The sequence below is a fragment of the Hydractinia symbiolongicarpus genome, chromosome 2, assembly GCF_029227915.1.
Source record: "Hydractinia symbiolongicarpus strain clone_291-10 chromosome 2, HSymV2.1, whole genome shotgun sequence".
NCBI classification, from domain to species: Eukaryota; Metazoa; Cnidaria; class Hydrozoa; order Anthoathecata; family Hydractiniidae; genus Hydractinia; species Hydractinia symbiolongicarpus.
The window spans coordinates 32532746-32556405 of record NC_079876.1 but is presented as its reverse complement, the minus strand read 5'-3'; the positions used below and the strand labels follow the sequence as shown (position 1 = coordinate 32556405).

The 23660-nt window shown below is 33.4% G+C and overlaps 3 protein-coding genes across 5 annotated transcripts; 2 read left to right on the top strand and 1 right to left on the bottom strand.

Moving 5' to 3' along the window:
* Positions 1 to 29: 29 nt before the first annotated feature.
* LOC130630696 (coiled-coil domain-containing protein 78-like) lies at positions 30 to 12427 on the top strand. Of its 3 annotated transcripts, none has more exons than XM_057444275.1 (20): positions 30 to 1241; positions 1429 to 1610; positions 1833 to 1987; positions 2105 to 2276; positions 2602 to 2859; positions 3090 to 3176; positions 3477 to 3656; positions 5584 to 5685; positions 5984 to 6040; positions 6215 to 6247; positions 6366 to 6457; positions 6655 to 6733; positions 7415 to 7540; positions 8111 to 8298; positions 8788 to 8884; positions 10211 to 10282; positions 10894 to 10952; positions 11253 to 11316; positions 11736 to 11836; positions 11985 to 12427. In XM_057444275.1, the coding sequence occupies exons 1-20, from the start codon at positions 713 to 715 to the stop codon at positions 12142 to 12144; spliced, it is 2793 nt and encodes a 930-aa protein (XP_057300258.1). In that variant the 5' UTR covers positions 30 to 712; the 3' UTR covers positions 12145 to 12427. The 3 variants fall into 3 exon arrangements, 2 of the variants coding, with proteins under 2 accessions (XP_057300258.1, XP_057300259.1); XM_057444276.1 differs by having other exon boundaries at positions 11957 to 12095; XR_008982100.1 differs by lacking the exons at positions 10894 to 10952; positions 11985 to 12427.
* Positions 12428 to 12634: 207 nt separating this feature from the next.
* Positions 12635 to 15667, top strand: LOC130630701 (cyclin-Q-like). Its single transcript, XM_057444288.1, has 5 exons — positions 12635 to 12842; positions 13224 to 13309; positions 13611 to 13743; positions 13992 to 14219; positions 14367 to 15667. Exons 1-5 carry the CDS (start codon positions 12681 to 12683, stop codon positions 14436 to 14438), a joined length of 681 nt encoding a protein of 226 aa, XP_057300271.1. The 5' UTR covers positions 12635 to 12680; the 3' UTR covers positions 14439 to 15667.
* Positions 15668 to 18537: 2870 nt separating this feature from the next.
* On the bottom strand, positions 18538 to 19991 carry LOC130630132 (tigger transposable element-derived protein 4-like). Its single transcript, XM_057443525.1, has 3 exons — positions 19615 to 19991; positions 19430 to 19523; positions 18538 to 19374 (listed from the first exon to the last, which is right to left on the bottom strand). The coding sequence occupies exons 1-3, from the start codon at positions 19989 to 19991 to the stop codon at positions 18538 to 18540; spliced, it is 1308 nt and encodes a 435-aa protein (XP_057299508.1).
* Positions 19992 to 23660: the final 3669 nt, after the last annotated feature.

The window sequence follows — 23660 nt, the reverse complement described above, 5'->3', positions numbered from 1 at the left end:
TCATTTGATGGCGTCAATTTCAACTGTTTAGTATATACATATGAACATAAGCAATGGTTTGGAAAGATGAAGATGCTTTTACTGTGTTGGGAGCTTCTTTTAAAGTAGAATTTCTTTTTTTTTTCACTCAGTTCATCTATACTAAATAGGGTAGAATGTGATTAACCGTGTCATCACACAGAGAAGGTAAAATTCTCAGCAAAGTGATTGAAGTTTAACAAGATAATAATGAAGATGCGTTATATTATCCAAAATTGTTGATTTTGTTTGCCTTGTATTTCAATTGGGGTTGCTGGTGCCAGAAAGCATCAGAAAGTCATCAGCAAGTTTCTTTTACATCAGGAGTTTTTAATGATTGTCTGTTTATGTTAAGCATACGATTCATATTTTGCAATAAATGCACTCATATCAAAAAGATGATTCGTTCTAATTATTTCAGTGTTCCTTTTGTAATTATCTTTTTTGTTGACTTGACTTGACAACTGCAAGAATTATTATTCAATTTCTAACTTTTAGAAACATTTTTACTAGCCTCAGTGGAGGTATAATTTTTCATAAGTATCACGGAAAAGTAACATTCTTTTTTTAATTTTTGTGGCCGCACTGTTGTAAATGAAACTCAGGATAGTTGAATTGTGTGTAGATATATTTCAAAACTTATTAATTATTTAGAACCTAGGCACATCATTATGGTTCTTTAAAAAATGTAGTCATGACTGCCATACAAGGATTCTGTAGAATATGTGACAGTGAGAAGAACACTCCAAAAGGAAAGGAGAAGTACACCATATCAGAAAACCAAGTAACATACAATTCGACTAGTTATACCTTTAATAAAGTTTTTTACAAACCAAAAAGATATAACGAAATATACGCAGCATGTCTGGAAGATTTGGAAAGATATTTCTTAAGCGGATATAACACCTCGTTTTTATTTTTGGGTGCTGTCAAAAGTCAGTTGCTGCACAGTGATAAAGGACTATTAAGTTACATAATTGAGCAAATATACAATGCTTTTTCTAAACAATGCAAAGCTAAAGAGGGTAAAAAATCATCAACTTTATCATCGAACAGGAAAGATGAGATTCTAATCAGAGTGATTGAAGTTCAACAAGATAATATTAAAGATTTGTTATGTTTGCTGAAAGTATCTGCTCGTAACAAGTCATTATCTGGAAGGGACTCATCAACTAAACATACTGATTCTATTCCCACATTGGAAACGCCGTCTCCAGTTGAAGGTAGATTGACAGACAGATATTAAATACTAAATTATTGGAATAATAATTTACTCTGGCAAGAGCTGGCTTAATTGTTTTATATCCAGTAAACTAATAAAATTTTCCCATTTTGGTTAAAAATATTGCATATTTTTTTCCCATCAACAATTTCCTTATAGGTGTACAAGTTATAATTTCACTGGTTTAGGTAATGTTCAAGTTGTGGAAGATGATTTTAATGGCATCATGATAGAGAATGCAAAAGTGTTATCTTTGGGTACTCTATCGTCAACAGTTTTACTGAGCTCACTTCAAGAGTCTTTACATCAATCTGAAATTTCTAAGGATAGCACTACATCAAATCTCATCATTGAGCTTGCTCTCCAAAAGGTAAAATATTTCATGCTTTGTGGGTTGTTGTTTTAACAAGGATAGAACAAATATCCAGTACAAATTGATAGATATCAAGCTACACCAATAAATCAGGCAGTTTTCATTACCTTAAGTATTCCATCTTTTCCAGGTTGATAAATGTTCACTTATAACGGACAATATTGAAGTAGCTAGAAGTCTAAAATCATTTAAACCTTGAGTATTTTAATTTGCTTTTAGATTGTTGATGGATTTGATATTCCTGTTTCTTCCTGGTTTCGCTTTATATGCCTACCAGCTGCTTCCAATGAGAATGAGCAGTTTATGAGCTCTGTAGATGTGCTTGAATCTTTTATAAGGTTGGCAACACCTCATGCTTATGATTCTGTCAACAGGTAAATAAAAATGTTTGAACATTTAAGGGTGTGTTTTCACTTTAATGTGAAGTGCTGGAATATCTTAAACATTATTTAACTTTAAAATCAATTGATAATTTTACAGTTTTTATTTAGATCACATGTTACAGTAAAGATGTTGTCTGATATGATCGGAGGGAACTGCATAACTAATTTCATGTTATTAATGGAACCATACGTTTCGATGAGTAATAAACATTCTCTTGAAACAGCAACAAAGCTCTGTAAACTCCACAATTATCCAGTGGATAACTCGCCACATATGAAGGTAAAAATTGATAAAATAAGGACTTTATGTCAGTACTTGGAATAGAAGGGAATCTTTTTAGGATTTCTCAAAATAACTTTTCACTTCACTTGAAATTAAATATTAAATAGTCCCAGTCCCAGCTAATTTGATACTATTGATATTTTTGCACCAGATAAGTAGAGAGAGCATCAATTCTATTTTTTATGAACAATAAAATTAATGTCATTGAGAAAAGAGTGGTTTAATAAGCAAAAAAAACACATTTTTTTTACCTAAAACAGTCAGATAGATAAAGCTTATTTTGTTGGTTGTTAAGTAATTTTAACAAAAAACGGTTTTACAGAGTTTATTGCGGCAGTACCGAATCAAAATCAAAGCTCTGCAAAGAAATTTGTCAAAGAAAAAAAACATTGATGATGCTTTTATAGAAGAATTAAAAGAAAAAATAGCACATCTTGATCAGGAAAATAAGCAACTGCACAATGAAAAAGAAAACTTGGAAAACATGATGAGTGACGTAAAGGAAAAATATAACAAGGCTGTTGTTTCGCATGCCGATATTTCATCAAAAAATGTCTTTTCTACGGAAGAAAAGCTGAAGGTATAGCTGTCTTATTTACAAAGATAACATTCTCAATATAACTTACTGATATTGTTTTAAATCTAAGAACTATTTGTTTATTGGCTATGATAACTGACCCCTGCGAGTGGTAACCAAAAACGTTTTTCAAAAAGTTTTATCATTTCCCTTTTTTAAATGAATAGGAATTGTGATCCTTTTAAAAAATTCTGATGACATTGTGAGTGAGAATAAAAGTATACTATTTTTAGATGTCGAAAGAAGCAATCGAACTGCGTATTCATACTAACAAAATTCAACAAGAGGCAGAGACACAGTTTTTTGAGTTGAAAAATAAGGTATTTTGACCTTCCTTTTCTTGGGCAGACTACAAGAGATTTATTTTGTCTTTACATAAGAAATCGAAGACATCAGTGTTGTCTGCTATGCCCAGGTTATATTGCAATGTAGGTTGTTTTGCGCAGGAGCAGTGCTCCATTCTAATTGTGCATGTAATTTTTGGTGGCCTTTTTGACTTTTTTCTGAATATGGAATTTTGTTTTTTGTTTTAATTCAAATTGAACAATAATTCTAAGATTTTATGTCATGACAATCAAGGACTCTATAGCAATTGTTGTACTTATTTTTCCTCTTTTTAGTTACTGATTGAGCAGGAAAAAACCTCAAAACTTGAACGCCATTTAGCCTTCGAAAGAAAGGTGCATACCGATTTGAAAGAGAAATTTGATATTGTAAACAAGGACAAGAAAGATCTTCTTGAAGAATATATCAACTTAAAAGCCAACTATCAATCTGTGAAGACTCGATATCAGCAAGAGGTTAGCTAGATAACTCTTTGTAGAAATGTGCTACAGATTATCCACTATCATCCATAAACACAAAAACGTAGAATGTATTTAAAAGCAAATAGTTTCCCAATGTTTACGTCTGTTTCAGAAATTTGAGTTCTAATGAATAACTTAGGCGATATTTTTATTTATGCCAACTCTTTCATAATTGTAGTGTGTCCTGCACAAAACATGAGCACAATCGATAACCTTTTTAGAGATGAATTTTTTTTGGTTTTAAACAACTGTTTTTTATCCGAGAGACACTTGATAGCCCACATACATGCAAAATAAACTTATAGTTTAGCTATCAATAACACATGTAAAATGGCAAATTTAATGAAAAGTTGACCAACGCAGAATACCTAAAAACACTTAGTGTGTGCTTTTAATTTTCTGAAAAAAAAATTTATCATTCAGTCAAAAGCTGTTTCATGATGGTGGTTTCATTTGCTAAATATTCAGCTGTTATCACAGCTTGTCCCAAACAATGGTACTGCCATCTTTGGAATTGCGTTTGACTAAGCATTAAAACAAACACGATAATACGTCTTTGCATAAGGATGGGTAATTCAAATTACTATTAGCAAGTATTTCGGAAGATATAAAAACTTGAATTTACAGTGGGCACTTAATGCCGTTCCCAATACTAAATAATGTTATGATCCTTAGTTTATTGCTAGTTACTTGCAAGTATGTAATATTGGCTAGCCTTATTATTTGCTCCATTCCTTAAATAGCTCACAATATTAACAGTATTTTTTAAATTGTTTATAACAACTTTGGCAAGTTTTCTTCCAACCTATTTGCATTGTTTTTTAAGGATGTAAATGAGAAAAGAAATCCAAGGTGTGTACCAATAGCTAGGTGTGATGGATGTTTTTGAATAAAGACATCCAAACTTGACTAGAGGAGGAGATAGATAGAGACATCACAGCTAGGCTGGACGCCCGAAACTTATCCAGGCTAAAGCCTAAATCCTCGATTTGACATATTTATTTCTGGGAATGAGGCTGAAATAAGTTTTAAGCCAATAAGAATCCTAACAGTGCAACAAATTGTTTTATTATCCAAAGAACAACACTTTATTTTAAAGTTTATATGCTATCGAAAGTTAAAGCTCATGCAGTGTAGCATAATGAAGATCGTCTTATAATGTGCCATCTTTGATGCTATTAATGTTTTCCTTTAATAATTACGTCATTTCCTTCTGTACAATTTTTCAAGCACGTAGACTAAAGCTATATTCAGCAGAACTAATTAATTATTCATGAATTTTAATTTAAAGAGAAATTGTTGAGGCTGAATATTTTTGGTGAAAGATAATGTATTATAGCTATAAAATCGTGACAAGTGTGTTATAAAAGAAAAGTTACCTTTCGTAACTGATTATGTAAAAAATAATTTGCTGCCACCTTTAAAGATATTTTCCGAGTTTTTTTTTAGAGAAGAAGAGAAAATAGACAAATTTTCAGCCTTGCCGTTGTTCTTATTTTGTTTTTATTGTTTTATTGTTAATTTTCAGGTTTATTATTTTTCTTTTAAAATTGTTCTTATAGAGAAATGAAGTTTGTGTAAGTTAAGTTAGCTATGATTTACAGCTACAATAATAATCACAAATTGAATTTTAAAATTTTAGAATATTCAATGATTTTGTTCCCCCATATTACCCAGTCCTCTTCAAAGTTCAGATTATTGCTGATGGCGGAAATCTTTAAGTGGTGGGGCTTCTTGTTTGAAGTTGTTTTTCAACTTTCCTATACTTTACTTTCACCAAATCATAATTACCCTGTGCTTGGTTTATACATATGTAGAAAAAAAAATGCAGAGAATTTTTATATGATAATTTATGCTTACTGACTATATCCTATATTTGTCTCTATATTTACTAGTATTACTTGCAACATTACTTTTTCAGAAATCTACAAATGAAGGGCTAAATGAAATGGTATGCAAATTGTCAGAGATAAAAGAAAAAATGGATGTTGAGAAAACAGATTTACAGTGTCAGCAAATCAAGGTAGGTCAGAAGTAGCAAAAAGCAGAAAATAATCGGAATAAAAAGAAAGAAAAGCAATAATAATGTTACCTGTTGCTACCTTATGTTACTATGGGGCTGCTTAAATGTAAAAATTGTTAACAACCTCATGTTTAAATAATAAAGACAACTTAGTTTTTAATTGAAAAAACTACACATAATAAAAAACTGAGCACTAAGTGCCTGAACCTTAATTTATCTTTTTCACCAAAAAATTATTCATGATGGAAAAACAATATAACAAGATCTCAATCACGTGAAATTTATTTTTTTGTTTTAGCATTTTAATGAACAGCTTCATAAGTTGAAATTAGCATTATCAAATAACAAGAAACAGGTAAATCTTTGAAGTTGTTTACGGGTAACAGAGTCAATTTTACATACATGAATACCATATTGTTTGTTTGTGTTTCATAAAGTCACCTGATTTATTTACATTGGCGCACTGTGGATATAGAAATGGATCCTTTAGTTAGATCAAACAATTTTTTTCATATTCTCTTTTTATCAGGTGGAGGTAGAAGAGAATGAAAGTTTGCTTAAGGTAAGATTCCTCATCACAATCACAATACGAAAAACAAAATTGAATATGACAGGTGGTGGTGGTGATTCGTTATCTTTGTCATCTCCTATAAGTCCTAACCATTTTTTTTTCGTATTAGAATTTTGTTGATCATGATGAAGTCAGTGACAATTATATGAAGCAACTTCAAGAAAAGCACCACAAAGAGTTGCAGTCATTGGAGAATTTGATGTTTGTGTATTTTATGGTTATTTAATAGTTAAAGTTAAGCTACATGCTTTAATAAACATCTCTCTTTTATTGTAAATCAAATACAGAACGAAGTAGTAGTGTATGTTCAGAGAGAAGTGAAATTGATGTGTAATTTGAATATATAATGTTGCCTCTTCACGAAGACGAGACTGATAAGTAACATGTTCTATGTTTAGATTTTCGCTGAAGAAGAAACTCGTACAGAATGAAGAAACAATATTCACATATCAAAGAAAACTTGCTCAAACTACTTCAGTAATTTGTCATTCTGTAAACTTTATATCATCGATAGTTGACTGTTTAATCTTTCTATCTAATTCAGAAGTATGTCATATGAGAAAAAAAGTGTAATGTATACATGGGAAATTAAAGAAGGGTTATTAACAGTTTGAACAACCAGTATTTCGTAGACATTTTCACACATTCCTAACTCTTTAAACATGCCACACAAAGCCATGTACCGTAATGCTTCGAATAAATGTCCCCCTTTGATTAGATGCCCCTCCTTTTCAGTCATTTTTTTTAAATCGCCCCCCTCGAATAGACGACCCTCCCTCATAAGGAGAGTTTATGTGAGGCGATGGTTAAGGTATACTTACTTACTTTCTTACTTTTTTCCTGAATCTTAGGTTTAAGGTTGGAAATTTAGTTTTTTGCTTTTGAAGTTCATTCTTCAAAACATGTGAATATCTTTTGTTTTTTGTTGTGAAGATATACTATAGGTATCCTTAAAAACTGCAAAAGAGACGAAGTGTAAAAAATTTAATAAACGCCCCCCTTGAATAGAAGCCCCCCCCCCCCAAAATGTCAAAAAATTAAATAAATGCCCTGGGCGTTTATTCGAAGCATTACCGTAGACAATTTGGGTGCGGTCTAGTACGCAGTGTTTGATATTGAACAAATCAGTAATAAACAAACCTTTTTGTTTTGTTTTAGAAAATGCTTATCATGAAGGACGAAAAAGAATTTGTTGACACGAAGCTGTCAGACGTGGAACTAAAGTTTAAAAATCTTTCACATGAGTACCGCACGCGTTTGCACCAATATATCTCTGATTTAAAAGTAAGTTGATTGAACTCGTGTAAACATAAATTTTTGCCTCATAGCTACGAACGTCACTCACATTAACAGCGAAAACAAAAAGACATCTAAGATAAAAAGTTGTTATAACACTTGTGCCAATATAAGTTTGTGTCAAGGTTGTGTCTTCTTATCATGCAAGTATGGTGTCATTTAATAGCAAATCTACACAAATTTTTGTTTGTTGAATCAACCTTTTTGGTTAAAGTGCCTAGCAGATGTACGAAATAAACCTGTCTAAAATTCGTATATTAGCTATGTGTTTTCTTGATAAAAACCTGATTCTACTTGCTTGTCAACTGAGGAGTTACCAGTGATCAGGGAAGTATTTTTATTTCTTAAAACTTGATTTTTAATAAGGTTTAGTTTTTTACGTATTTTCAGTTTTTCATGTAGTTTTAGTTTTTCAGGTATTTTTAGTTTTTTAGGTATTTTTAGTTTTGACGTATTTTTATATTGGAATTGTATACAAATCCAAATCAATCATGTTATAGGCCTGGAGAAATGTCACTGTACTACTAGCTCTAGAAAGCACTACTTTTTTCCTCTCAGAATTTTGTGTCTGGTAATTCCAATGATAACACCAATAAAGCATATATTGAATCACTCGACAATATGATGAAAGACTTACAAACAGCTTTTGACAACGAAGTAAAAACTTATTACACGAAACTGGAGGAAGAAAAGAAAACATCGCAAATGATTGTGGTGTTGCATGAAAAGTTATTGATCGCCTATAGGTGAGGATTGTTGATCTATAAAGTGTGTCTAAAGACAGCGGGTTTTCACATGAATTTACAAAGTTTTCCATGGCTCTAATTTATCACTTGTAACTAAGAACATTTCCTTGTAATGAAGCATAAATACAATGTGCGTCTTTTGTGTTGTTCTAAATTTAAACTAACAGGTGTTTTATTTTGAATTATTCAGCTAAGAAAAATTAAATAATGTAAATATCTATTCTGTAAAATAATCGCGATATTGTTATACCGTTTATTTTGGGAGAGAATATGCGACTATTTAAATGGTTTCCTGCCTCAAGTGTTAGTGTGTCAGGTGTGTGGCAGCGATTTTATCTAATATCTTGTGGTAATCATCAAAAAATATACACATGTAAAAAGAATATCACAGTAGCAGTAATAAGGTTACGTCATCCTGTTCTGATGTTAGTATAGGATGGCTTACAAGTTGTTGTTCCAAGAGAAGATGAGTAGTGGTAACATTTTTAGGTTGCTATTAAAAAATCAAACTGAAGACTACAACGAACAGGATGCGAGTTCATATGAAATTTTGTTACCACCAGATGAAGAAATTCAAACGATTTATGTAAGTATTTTAATGATGCTATGTTTCTCCATGTCTGGTGTTAAATTGCTAGCACATTTGATTTGCTTGTAATGGTTATTCATTCTAACTTGTAAACAATTGACAAGATACTAAAGTTGTGGAATTCTATTAACAACGATTATATAGTTCTGGGTAGCCTGTCCTGACACACTTCAAGTTTATTGCATTAAATAACGGATTAAGCGGCTGGGGCACTTATTTAAAAATTTCATTTTTAAATAAGTGCCCCTGAATAAACCGCCCCTGCTTATTTAGCAGGAACAGTTTATTCAACAGGGACGGTTTATTCAGCAGGGGCGGTTTATTCAGCAGCGACTGTTTATTCAGCAGGGACGGTTTATTCAGCAAGGACGGTTGATTCAGCAGGGACAGTTTATTCAGCAGGGACGGTTGATTCAGCAGGGACAGTTTATTCAGCAAGAACGGTTTATTCAGCAGGAACGGTTGATTCAGCAGGGACAGTTTATTCAGCAGGGACAGTTTATTCAGCAGGGACGGTTTATTCAGCAGGGACGGTTTATTCAGCAGGGACGGTTGATTCAGCAGGGACGGTTTATTCAGCAGGGACGGTTTATTCAGCAGGGACGGTTTATTCAGCAGGGGCGGTTTATTCAGCAGGGACAGTTTATTCAGCAGGGACGGTTTATTCAGCAGGGACGGTTTATTCAGCAGGGACGGTTGATTCAGCAGGGACGGTTTATTCAGCAGGGACGGTTTATTCAGCAGGGACGGTTTATTCAGCAGGGACGGTTTATTCAGCAGGGACGGTTTATTCAGCAGGGACAGTTTATTCAGCAGGGACGGTTTATTCAGCAGGGACGGTTTATTGAGCAGGGACAGTTTATTCAGCAGGGACGGTTTATTCAGCAGGGACAGTTTATTCAGCAGGGACGGTTGATTCAGCAGGGGCGGTTATTAATTTTTTTTTTAAAAACCAAATTTTTTAAACTTTATTCTTATAATTTTTATGAAATACAAGGAGATACAATAATTGGGAGTTAAACGGGAAGTTGGACTTCTAGTTCTTTCCAAATTTGAGGCCTTTACCAAGGACAAGAGAATTGCATCAATTCTATCAGAGGAAATTTAAAAATCAAGAAAAAGTATAGAAAAAAGTATAGAAAAGACCAATAGTCATAGTAAAAATGTTCAAGTACAAGACAGTAAAAATGTTTAAGTACAAGAATCGCAGAGTAGTGTCTGATTGCGAACTGTATTTACAATAGGCTACTCTCATGACAACTATATCAGTAAGATGAGAGTCAATAAATTCACCTCTTTTGATTTTGGTTGTTTCTTTTTCAGACGAAGGAAAGGAATGAACTTCGAACAAAGTTGTGCATAGCAGAAGAAAAAGTGAAAGACCTTCAAGAAAATGTAACGTTCTTTCTTGGTTGAAAGTTTAACTAGATATCAGACCAATACACCTCAGAAAATTCTATAGACAACTTTTTGCGTGACGTAGTTGTTTTGATTTCATGTTGAGAACAATGGGCATGTGCGCACTTTTGTGTAGGTAAAAAAGCAGAACTTGCACAGGGTAAAATTGCTATTGATAAAAGTTAAAGATTTTTTCGGGTAGCATAAGACTCCAGAGGAACTGGAATTAAATTTAAACTTTATTCTTTTAATTCTTTTTAAAAAAATCCACTAACGTTAAGCGAATTTTCCTTTTTTGGATAGATATTTTTTTTATTACTGTGGTCTGTTGTTTATATTTTCGACCTACAGAAATGCTTGTGCATGTGCAAGAAAATGGCAAACTTTTTATAGCTTTTGTAAACATTGGCAAGTCATTGCGTTTTCTCCGCTGCGGAAAAATGAAACGAACATGGTCCGCGTGTTTATTTGTCATTAGTGGCAAACCAACATGTCCACATGAAGATAGTGATATACAAAAAAAGAAAAGAACAATCATTGTTCTTATTTAAAGATATAGCTTTGTGTTTGTTATGTGGTTCCTGTAGACTAAGAGAGCATTTTTTTAGTTGAGTGTGTTAAAGCAACATATCAAGGAGCAAGAACTGAATGGAAGTTTCGGGGAAAGGTATATTTACACACTATAAACACATAAGGGCCCGTGTACATTTTTAGCATATTTCATATCTTATGATATACACCTATGTTGATAAGACAAGTTTTTTTTGTTTATCTGTTTTTTTTCCTTGGATTCCATTTGTATTACAAGATTATTCTATTTGTAGCTTTGGACACACTTACTGCGTTCAGTGGTTATAAAATTTCTAATAAAAATTATGGATCGTTGTATGAATTTTTTTATTTTTAAATTCATGTGACCACCCTAATTGTTGTATTCATGTAATTTATCACCAAATTTTTGTCATAGCAACATGGGTGACATTTGGAATGGTGTGCGAAAAAAAGTACGAGATTTTACTACCACAGTTCAGGTAAGCGAGGCAAAACTTTTTTGACAGAAATTTCTGTAATAACTAAATATAAAATGAATGTGAATATGTCAACAATTAAGTTTTTCCTAAAAATATTGTAACGTCAAATGATATTGGATTGCAAAGGTATCAATGTGGGCATATGTTGTTTTTTGGAAATAACAATTTAAAAATCTCGGTCTGTACTTCAAAGAGTTACATCAAAACAGATCAGTATCCTTTAGCTGTAACAACTATCATTCCAATTACATGGAAAATTTGTAAGCATTTTGATTGTCTAGAATAAAGTTTCTCCTAATCAAATGTAGAATTAATGTTACAGCCATTTAGAATTATCGACTATTTAGTACTGAACAAAATACTTTGCGTGATAGAGAGGAGCGTATAAATTCAGCACAAAAGTTTTTTATTTGTTTTAGCATAACTTGGAGAAAGAGAGAGCTGAACTTCTGACTAGATGTCATCTGGCTGAACAACAGCTAGAAACGTATCAAGAAATGATGGAAGAAAATCACAAAAGGTGGGACAAAATGTTCAAATTTATATTTCTAGCCTTTGTAAACACAATCGTATTAATTTTCAAAAGTTATATTTGCTACATCTACAACGCCGACACATGTTTTCGTCCTTTCTTGTTTAGGGTTTATATACTTTGGTTTTTCACGTAGATATCAGATTGAAATCAGTCATTTGCAACATCTATTAAGCGAGCGACAACACGAAAGATATGTTCAAAACAATCTGTTGGCTATAGAGGACGGCAACGGAGGAGTGCTACCTCCTATTCACCCAAGCAACTTCAGATATAATCAGTATAGTAGAAGGTGACACCGAACTGTCACTATAAAAGACCTTTTAAGAAGTAGCTAATATCAGTTTGATGTAACAGTAGTCTTCAGTGTTTTCTTAACTACCGTTTTTGTGAGACGAATATCTAAAATGTCGTGCAGAATTCATAAAGTCAGTTTCTAAAATTGATTCCATATTTATATTGTTTCTGCTTTATTTGGATTTTTTGTTAATAAGAAATAAGTAGTATATTTATTGTATGTTATATGTAAATACATTAGAGATATATATATTTTTAGAAATATAATTTTTTTATAATGAAGAGTTATAGTTTTAAAATGTATTGGAAATTTTTATCTATTATTATACATTAAAAGGTTATTATATTTATTTTGTGTTTCCAGTTGATAATAACTCTCTTTTCTCATAATGTAGAGTAGTGTCTCAGTTGATTTGTCATATTTATTTTTCTACTTTCCAAAGTTTTGTTTTGCAGAAGAAAGGACGTTTGAAAAATAAGTTAGTATTATAATTTCTTTTCTTTTTTTGTTTAGCAAAAAACACTTACATATACAATGAAGGAATATTTAGCTGAACATGGCGATGTTATCAAATTTATACTCAATGCTAGTGCTTGTTTGCATCTCAGTGCTGTACCACGAACGAGTGCGTGCATATTGTACCATAAAGTGATCAAACAGAAGAAAGAGCGAAGAGAGAATGATCTCGACAAATATGTAAACTTTCTACTTCTTCTTCTATAAACATAACAATGTAAGCATAACGGCGCGCAAAAAAGCTAAACTTTAGCTTGCTTAATGGCACGCAAAAAAGCTATAAATTTTATTGGTTTATTGGCGCGCATAACTGCTAAAAATTATGCTGGCTTAATGGCGCGCATAACAGCTAAAAATTTCGTTGGCTTCATGGCGCGCATAACAGCTTAAAAATGTTTGTGTGAATTAACACTTATAATTAGCCGGGTTTTGCCATTTTTTATTTTGTTTTAAAACTGTTCCACAATACTTACAGGTTGTTAATGTCAGCGAGTAAACTTTTGTTGTGTTTTAAACTGTCTTTAAAATGTGTAAGTATTTAGCGAGAAATCTCCTTTCTAGCTTATCGCTGCTACATGTTTGTATATAGCCGCCAAACTTGAAGAAGAACCCCAAAAGGTTCGTGATGTCGTAAATGTTTGTTACCGGTGAGTTATTTATGGACAGTTTGTTTTATATGTTACGGTGTTACCATTTAAGTTTATGTTACCAGTTTTTTCAGTCCACTTCTTATCCGCCGTTTGACAAAGTTATGTAAAAGAACTCGATAACTCGTTTGTTTTTTGTTTTACTTTTTCTAGCCTTAGACTTCCTACGACAATGAATTAGACATAGCTATCAATAAATTAGACATTTCTCGAAATATTCTGGATAGACTTTCGCGAAAAGAAAATTCACAATGTTAACAAGTTAAAAGAATGTAAATGAAGAGATTAGTTTCTTTTTTAGCCTTACTCATCCTGACAAAGAACCCTTGGAAATAGGCAAGTCATATTGGAATCTTCGAGACAGTATCACAACATGCGAACTTATATTGATGAGATTGTTTCAATTCAACCTCTGCTTTGAAACACCTCATAAGGTAAGCGTACAGGCTTCATCGCATTACGTAGTGTACTTTGTGGCGGTTACCACTGGATTATATTTCTGGCCATATTTCTTCTTTACTTTCACTTTAAGTAAAACCACAAGATCTTTGTTTTTTTTTGCGACTTGAAGAAATATTAATATTTCAAACGTTTTTGTTGTGGAACTCTCTAACCTCTAGCAATAGTTATCGAGTTGATTTATCAAAACCTATGTTAGCAATATAAACCTTAATATTTTTAGTACCTTCTTCATTTCATCAAGTTACTTCGGGATTGGAGCGATGACATTCAGCGTTGGAAAAAAGTTAATGTTTCACAAATCTGCTGGAACCTTTTAAATGACTCATGCCGTCTTCCTCTGATTGCAGAATGTCGTCCAGAGTTTGTAGCTACTGTTATAATTTTTATCTCGCTGAAAACTACCTTGCTCGATGTACAGGAAAGCGAAGAAGGAAAACACTGGTATGAGGTATGGTTAATCAAGCAGTTATTAAGATTTTTAAATCAGATTTCAATATTTTGTCATTTTTCATGAAATTTTAATTCTACCCGTATTTGAAAACCTGACTGCTTAGGTACACTGGCAAATGACATTTGTATTCACTCTCCTTTGTAGGTATTTTCTCCTGGCACCACTAGTGAACAGTTGGAGCGTATTTCCTGTCAAATACTGGAGATGTATGAATAATCAGTTGTTACAACGAAGGAGAGCTTACAATGTATCCGACGTAATGAAGAAAACGAAACAATACGCGGTTGTTGTACCAAAGTTCAAATCCAAAAGATGACAGACATTCAGAAAGACAAGGATTATATTCGTACAAGTATACTTCAAGTTCCTCTACGCACCTAGTCTACCATTTCTATAAATTACATATTCATTACGTCATCACAACTTTATTCAATAAATATTCTTCCTGCTAATAACTATGTGGACTCTCCTCCACCTGTTTTAATTATCAGTTATTTCATTATTTAAACTTGAAAAATGAAATCAACAAGTGAGAAGAGCGGCATGGTGATTTGGTGTCATACGCTTTATTAAACTTTACCACAGTTTAAAACATTGTATGGATTCATTCTTTAGGTATCAAGTAATGAGATTACTTTCTATTCCTTTTAATCTCATTAAAAATTTTCATTCCGCGGTTTTTCTTGTATGACTACAACACTCCTTCGTAGTTTTTCTTTCAGAAAGAACTTTGTTTTAATCAACGTAGGAGTAAAATACAAATGCTGTAATCTGTCTAAAGTCGTGTGATGATGTAATTATTAGTGAACGAGACACAAGACGCTTGTTACACGAAATACTGTTGATACTGGTGATTATGGAGAGGATTAAGTTTTAATATACACATACATATTATTCCTTAGAAGTTTGACACTTTATTTTGATCTGTGTTTGTTTTTGAATTAATGAATCGACTTCCATTTTTACGAGATTGAAATGACTTTTTACTTTGAGTTATAAACATTGTTCAGCTATGATATTTTACTCTTTTTTTTCCATAATTTTATTTCCGTTTTAATGTGTTGAGGTTTAATAACAACATTATGACGTCAGATAATGTGTGCTACATCGATACATGAATACGAAAAGGTTATTCTTAGGAGGTCGATATTTCTTACTTTTCTTTTGTTTTGTCGTCGTCGTCGATGTTGTTGTTGTCGTCGTCGTTGTTGTTGTCGTTGTCGTTGTTTTTGTCGTCGTTGTTGCTGTGGTCGTCGTTGCTGTGGTCGTCGTTGTTGTTGTCGTCGTTGTCGTCGTCGTTGTTGTCGTCGTAGTTGTCGTCGTCGTCGTTGTTATTGTCGTCGTTGTTGTTTTTGTTTTCTTTTGTAAAACCAGGGAGTTAACTTTTATATAATTTAGAGTCTTTTATTTAATTTACCAATCTCATATTAATTTTCGGTTCGTGACGTTTTGATATTATTTTTATACACGTTTTTTCTGACAACATTTACTTGAACTCCTACCGTCATTTTAGAGTTTCTTATTGGAATAAACTTAGTGGGAGTAATTAAAACTATCTAATTATTTTTTTACAGATAATTAAGTTAAATGAAATCTTCCTTCAATCCGTCATCAGAATTAGTTTTTTTACTCAAGTTTCCTCCCTTTAATCGTTTACTTTTTGGTATCGTGTTTTTTTTTGTAAAAAAATAATTTTGTTTCATTTTGTGTTTTACCTTCTTCGCCTCCCCTTTTTGCATCCTTTTTGCATGCCATGTATTATGCGTTTGTTTACTTATAGGTAAAAAAAAATAACAATATAAATAATCGATGTGAATCGTCAAAGAAGTTTCATTTAAACGTCTAATACAATCCGTCAACTGCACCATGTATAAGTCTGAATTAAATTAAAAAGTGAAGTCGTCGTCCGTTCAACGCTGATTTGATAACGTCCAGCAAGAATCGACGTTGGTGTTGTTAAAAACATTTCACGAATTGGCATCATATTGCTACGTTTGGATCCGTTTGTATTTTTAAAACGTGCTGGACGTCTGACGACATAAACTCCATTAGAATTTATTCGGCACAAACATAGTTAACGTCAAACAGTCTAAGATGTCGACGTTGTTCTTAGTGTTGTATATATTCATCGCACTTGTTGTTTTATTGTGTGTCGTTTCATTTGTGATGTATATGTGTCATTTATGCGGTGGAGTTTTTGACACAGTCAAACTTCCTAGGATACCGTTTCTCCAAAAAAGAATTGTATATGCACCCGATGATGAGCGACCTTTGAACGAAGTAAGACAAACTAGTGAACCAATTACGAGATATGAGCAGGTGGAATTAACCACAGTGCAGCAGCGGGTGCAGAATTACCAGCACGAACATACATCTCAACCTGCTGGAACGGTGAAGCCGTCTCAACCGGTCAAACCGCTGGTACATTCTCAACCTTCTTCCAAGCGTAACTCGTTGGTAAAACCAAAAGACGCTCCACCGCCACCGCCTGCAGCCACTGGAACCACACGACCGCTGTCTCAGGGAAGTCTAAGCGGTAGTAGACGTGGTTCTTTTGTACTAAAACCGAAAAAAGCACCCCCGCCGCCGCCACCCACGGCTGTGGTGAAGCCGCACCAAGTGGAGGTAGTATATGATACTCCAGAGGTCGGAACTTATTTAAGAGACTAAAAAATCTATTAGATCGTTTTGATGGATTATTTCATGAGGAGTTCAAAAGCATCCAAATGTTTATGCTTACTTATTTAGACAGAGATTTGGTAAATACATAATGGTTTACCTCGTATAGGCGAGAACATGCATTAATGCGGACAAAGAAGGCTATAAAAAATGGTGAAGAGTGAAGCCATGCGAAAAGGTTTTTACTGTTACAAATAAACAATATTGAGTGTTAAAATCCGCTCAAATCTGTTAATGGTCGAAGTTCGGCAAAATACTTATAATAAAGATGTCTAATCTGCTGCGATATTAAAACATCGTTTCATATTGCATTTTTTTGCTCCTGTTTATTTATCTTTGAAAAGAATCGAATATTTATATTGTAGCGGAAAATGATCTTTTCTATAGTGTGATTTAGAGAGATTTTTTGACGTCCTATCTTTAAATAGCATTTTTTAAAAGACCAGATTCCTTCATTGAAGTTTACCTTCCGTGAAAAATTAAAATGTTGAGCTCCTATGGAAGTTCTTTGAAAGTTGTCTAAACCTTTAGTGGTTCTCGAGATGTAAATCTATCGTTATCAACTAATTCTAAAATATTAAATTGTATTGGGCATAATTTAGTAACTAAATATTAAAATTACAATGTTTAAAAGACCAAACTCAATTGCCAAAAAATTTTTTAACCCCATATGCCTCAGTAAAACTGTTAAATATAACACTTCCCAGCTACTTGATGATGTCCAAAATCTTCAGAATAAAAATAATAATAATATTCCTAGACAGCTTTCCAAGCTTTTTCATTTGAAATTATTTTTGTCACTGGAGGTAAGCTTTAAAATTATTCTCTCTTTTTGCAGTTCAACTTTTGAATTCAAATTTTTAACGTTTGTCAATGCAATTTATCTAATTCTTAAAATTTATTTGTTTACTTTTTGCAGTGTAATTTTAGTTTTATCCAAAAGCAATAACATTTTAGAGATTTTTATCAAAAAATGATCAAGGGGAAATATCTTTCAGTTTGCGAAACAGTGTCCTCCACCAAATCGTTCAATATGTGCAACAACTATACAAGTCTCGGTTTGTGTTAAGAACATTTTAACATTGCTACGGTTGATATTTCGATTATACAAGTCTCGGTTTGTGTTAAGAACATTTTAACACTGCTACGGTTGATATTTCGATTATACAAGTCTCGGTTTGTGTAAAGAACATTTTACCACTGCTACGGTTGATATTAGTCTCGGTTTGTGTTAAGAACATTTTAACACTGCTACGGTTGATATTTTGATTATACAAGTCTCGGTTTGTTTTGAGAACATTTATATTTGTACAGTCGACGCTCGTTATCTCGAACTCCCAAGGGACCGAAAGAAAAGTTCGAGATAGCGAGCGTTCGAGATAGCGGAGGTTCGACATAACGAGCGTATTTCATGAAAAGTTCGAGATAACGAGTTTTTCGAAAATTTTTGAAATTTTCAGAAAAGGGCAAGGGTCAGTAGTTCGGTCATAAGTATCTGTGGGCAAGCTTTTAAAATTAAAATTCACCTGAATTAAGGGTACTTGAAGGAACTGTTTGGTCAAGAAAGGGAAATGGATAATAAAGAAAACAGCATTTTGCGTACATGTATACTTATTGTTGATTACAATTACATACATTATTTTTGATCGAAAAAGCTCAAAATACTAGTTTGCTTCTTGTTTTTCATTTCACTTTTAAGAAACAAATCTTCAAAGCGAAGCAGGAGGCGTTGCATGTCATTTCCATCATCAGTGAATAGACAAGCATTTTGTAAAGTCTCCACTGCAGTGTTTATTTCTGATTTTGTTGGCTTGCTCACTGGCTCATCAAACACCTCGATGACATCGGCATTTTCATCATGCTCCTCGTCATTCTCATCTGTACTTGGCCGTACCGACTCAAGGATTTCTTCATCAGTCACGGGATTTTCGATTGTGGTCAAATCTTGGTCAATATCGACAACATCACGGGCCGAGAGATCAGCAGGAATAATGGTATCGTCAATGGCACGCAGTTGTGTGAGATCTTTCTCCAGTTGTTTAAATGGATCATCAATATCATCAATTGCATTCTGTTGAGCTTTCTTGGAAATCTTTGATTTCTTGAAGCAATTTACGATGGTTTCTTTCTTCACTTTGTCCCACGACGAAACAAGTATTTGAAGAGCACGCAGAATTGAAACTTTTGGAAGACCTTTGCCTTTTTCTAGGTTTTTAATCATCATGTTGACCAATTTTTGGCGATAAAGAGACTTAAGACATCTTATGACACCTTGGTCCATCGGTTGTGACACAGAAGTTGTATTTGGAGGTAAGAAAATCAATTTAATGTTGGGCAGTCCACCGACATCAGGGTGAGCGGGACAATTATCGATGATCAAGACTATCTTTTGACCTTCTTTTAGAAACATTGCATTGATTTCTCGCACCCACTCTTCAAAAAGAGTTGGTGCTTGGAAAGTCTGGAAAATTCGCTAAAACAATATTTTATTTCCTCAGAGGTGATGAATTAAGCTCGTGCAAAGTAACTGTGACTGGAAAACCAGTTAATTTGGGAGATGGTGAAGGCATGCAAGTGCCATGCAATTTGACATTTATTGGAACGGAAAAGTGCATCGAGATACTCAAGAAACATATTTAGTTTATGTTAGTCTTTTTAAGATTTTAATATCAAAATAAAACCAATTCGAAAAAAAGAGATTTAATATTCTTACCTTTTTGTCCATTTACCAAGCCAACCGTCTGAAGCTTTGAAATCTTCTACTCCAAGCTCCTGTGCATAGCTTTTAGCTTTCTCCTTTAGTATTGTCCCATCGATTGGTATGTTTTTGCTTCGTTGTGAAACAAACCATTTGAACACGACAAGATCTACTTCTGAGAATTTACCATCTCTGATCTTTCTTTTCTTGCTCGAAGATTTTTCGAGAGCAGAAAAAAGTTTTTCCTTATTGGCTAGCCAAGTTGATATCGTGTTTTTAGGCACCCCGTACTTTTTAGCGATATCTTTATTTGGAATACCTTTTTCCAATTCTTTTAATGCTTGGCATTTTTCTGCCAAAGTTTTTACAACGAGTTTTCTTTTCGTTGGCATTCTGACAAAGAAAATCACAAAAAAAACATTGCAAAATCTACCTGTTTTACAATGGAATGTCTTCTTTTTATTGCAACATTTTGTGACTTTAAAACAAGCAGTGCAAGGTCTTCTTTTTTCAAAATTCCTCTTCAAGAGTTCGAGATAACGAGCGTAAATCAGCCCAAGGGACTGAGAAAAAAGTTCGAGATAGTGAAAGTTCGAGATAACGGAGGTTCGAGATACCGAACGTTTTTTTGCCTACTATTGCTTACAGAACTCAAGGGACCGAAGAAAAAGTTCGAGATAGAGAAAGTTCGAGATAACGGAGGTTCGAGATAATAAGCGTCGACTGTATGTTTCATATGTTTTTCTACATAAAGATTTTTCTTTTCTATCAATGATGTTTTCGACGAGTTTTATATATGTTGCTGTAACTTTCATTGCAATGAAGTACTGTGAAATCTATCTTAAACAAATTTCATGTGCACTCGGACCTTTTTATTTCTTGCAGAATATGTTTGGCCGAACTACAAAACTACATTACTGGAGATATTTTAGATTTACTAGTCGTTAGCCCGTGCAAAAATCCACGGGTTCGACTGTCGCAGGTAAGTTACCATTTTGCGTGACAGACAGTCAGACGGACCACTGACAGACGTATACGGGCATTATTATATAGATTGATCAAATAAGCGAAAGTTTTTCTAGGAAGTATGCCAAAGCTGTACTTGATTCGAATTTGATGCAAACTTATCAGATTGGTTTACCTTCTATTACACGAATTTTAATTTAATTCTCGAAAATTTCTTCTTAAAAAACGAAGAAACTACTACAAGCTACTACACTCTACTACAAGCTACTACGCTCTACTACAGGCTACTACACCCTACTACAGAGAAATACGCTTTACTACAGAGAAATACGTTCTACTACAGAGAAATACGCTCTACTACACTCCACTACAGCCTACTACATGCTACTACAGGCTACTACGCTCTACTACAAAGAAATACGTTCTACTACGGCCTGCTACAGAAAATAACGTACTGCTACACATCGCTACGAAAAATTACGCTTTACTACATTGTACTACCAGGAAAGAAAGGGCTTGCTACCCTCAACAACAGACATTGATGAGCCTCACTACAATGTGCTTTATGGAGAATAGCACATCATTATCTCCACAAGGCTTGGGAACGTACATAGGTCTAACGCATGTTGAATACTATATCTCCTTCATATTCAGGAAGTAATACGTGGACGACTTACCAAAATTTTGGTGGACGCAGTTTCTGTTGACTGGGCATTTAAAACTCGTCTTGTAACAGCTTCACTAACTTGAACTAATATGGTACCCTAAGCAGTGAAGCCATGCCTGCGTGCACCAACGAAGTACAATAGTCATGTTTACAAATTTTAAGACGTGGTTAGCCACGCCGTTAATTTCGAGGGATAGTCTGCCTTGCTGTGAACATGCATGAACAAAAGTAAAATTATATTTTCATAAAATTTAGAATCCCTTGTGGTTAGCTACTGCCAAAACAGCTAGTTAGCTCTTAGCTGTTGTGCCTAGCTAGGCTAGCTATATAGCTAGCTAGGCATTGGAAATATAAGTACCTCTTTCATTTTAGGATGCTAGCCAGGCTATAACTATAGTGTGTACATGCAAGCCCTTTATTATGTTACTTTTTTTTTAAACAAACAGCTCGTACAATCCGTCAACTTCGCCTGTGAACTGCGCCTGCTACAAAATTTTAATAGTCAAATATTTAGCTTCTGCTTCTGCTTTGCTTGTTAAGTGGAAAATAAATTTTTACTTACTTAATAAATATTTTTGCTGACGAACCTATATAGCTAGCTATAACTTATGTCAGAGCCTTCTAATGTTTGTTTTTATTAGCAAAGAGGAAGTCATTTTTGGCTATGTTTATATGTTGGTTTATTTCAACTGTTATATCTTATTGGAAACGTATGTAGTCTGTGGCTCTGCTTAACTGTGTTGTATATAGTCATACATAGCTTAGAAAATTTGATTGACAACTGTTCTCGCTTTCATGAACATGATTTTTAAATAATAACAGAAGGGATGTATAATAAACGAGTAAACACCCACGGGCAAGGACTTTTTTGTTAAGCAACCAGACATTATAAGATGGCAAAAAGAGCTTCGAGTGATAAGCAAAACGACTTTCCTTTTTCAGTTTTTTGAGTAATTATAGTAATTTTTATGCTCTTTTTGCATGTTGTTTACCATCTCTGCTGCCATCTTTTGCCTGTCGAAATGCACAGAAGTCTGGGAGCCACTCATACCGTGTCATAGTGAAATACATCTATGGGGCCTTAGCTAGATGACTTGCTATCTTGATAATTTTTTTGTTTTTATTTTTTTGGCAGGCAAAATAAAGCAATTCAATTGGCTATATAATAATTCTTTTTAGAAGATCTGATTGGTTGAAAAACTATTTGCCTGCTGAAAAAATGTAAACAAAGTTTACACAGCAAGTCATATCTATACAAGCTTACCCAGAAAATTTTATTGCAAACCAATTTGCAGATCCTAAGTTAGGCGGACATCACAAATATTTCGTGTTACAGTACCGATCGAGAGTAACTATAAACTAGTATTAAACTACGGGTATGAGTAATTTCTCTTGTGGGTATACCACAATACGCGACAAGTATACTGCGCGTACAAGTACTTCAAAAATACTCGCACATTTTTGCTACTGTACTCACACAGTACTCGCTAGCGTGCACGAAAGGGAAACAGTAAAACTAAATGATAAACTTTTGCGATATTTTCTAAAAAAATTTTTCGGTGTTTACGCTATTATTTGTTTCAATGTTCTTTTTTTAATTAATTAGGACAATGTTGGGTTTCACACAATCTTGTTTTATTTTAAAACAAAGAACAATATTTCTTAAGTTTAGGGAAACTATTTTGACAAATAATAAAAATTAAAATACATCATAGCAAGGTTTTAAACAGTTTTTGAAAGAAATCCTGCGATGTTTAAACAGTTTTCTAATTAAATATATTAATATTATAGGCCATTTCATTTTGTTTTTTAAAAAAACCCAATACTTATGACCTCACTGCACTTAACGTGCTTTACTTTTTCTCTCAATAACGATTTTCTCACTCTCTCTAAAACCAGTTCTGGATATATATTAATTTTTCTTTTGTGTTGAATGTTATTCTAATCTATTTATACCTGTGCAATCACATTGAGCTTATTGGAATGATTTGCTTCTGGTAATACAGCAGTATGGCAGGTATCATTTTTAGGTGTTATTGACAGGTATTTTAACCAAGCTAGTGCCCACGACTAAATTGATAAATGCTGTTAAAAAACAGTAAAAAATGTAACAATTTAGTTTAATGATATTCATTCTTTTTTTTTCTTTTTTATATTTGCAACCTTCAAACACCAGGTGGCCACAAAAAATGTGAAAAAGAATTTGCTGCAACATAAAAAATTAATGTAAAATAAAATGTTATTTCTTACCACGCGAAAACAAAGTAAAAGTTTTTACAATGTCTAAGGTAGCAGACAAATGTGTGTGGACAATGCCTTCAGCTATTTTCCAACTGTATGTGGCTTGATAGTGTTCACGTCGTCGTTGTAACGAGTACAATTTTAGCTGTTTAAGTGTGTTGCTGTAAGTCATTCTGTTTACACTGTT

Coding starts and splice junctions, on each gene's coding strand:
- LOC130630696 (XM_057444275.1), top strand. CDS start 713: ATGACTGCCATACAAGGATTCTGTAGAATATGTGACAGTGAGAAGAAC. Junction 3,657..5,583: donor AGACTCGATATCAGCAAGAG/GTTAGCTAGATA, acceptor TTACTTTTTCAG/AAATCTACAAATGAAGGGCT. Junction 6,734..7,414: donor AACTTGCTCAAACTACTTCA/GTAATTTGTCAT, acceptor GTTTTGTTTTAG/AAAATGCTTATCATGAAGGA.
- LOC130630701 (XM_057444288.1), top strand. CDS start 12,681: ATGAAGGAATATTTAGCTGAACATGGCGATGTTATCAAATTTATACTC. Junction 13,310..13,610: donor GTCGTAAATGTTTGTTACCG/GTGAGTTATTTA, acceptor TTTCTTTTTTAG/CCTTACTCATCCTGACAAAG. Junction 13,744..13,991: donor GCTTTGAAACACCTCATAAG/GTAAGCGTACAG, acceptor TAATATTTTTAG/TACCTTCTTCATTTCATCAA.
- LOC130630132 (XM_057443525.1), bottom strand. CDS start 19,991: ATGCCAACGAAAAGAAAACTCGTTGTAAAAACTTTGGCAGAAAAATGC. Junction 19,524..19,614: donor CTTGGTAAATGGACAAAAAG/GTAAGAATATTA, acceptor ATGTTTCTTGAG/TATCTCGATGCACTTTTCCG. Junction 19,375..19,429: donor TAACTGGTTTTCCAGTCACA/GTTACTTTGCAC, acceptor ATATTGTTTTAG/CGAATTTTCCAGACTTTCCA.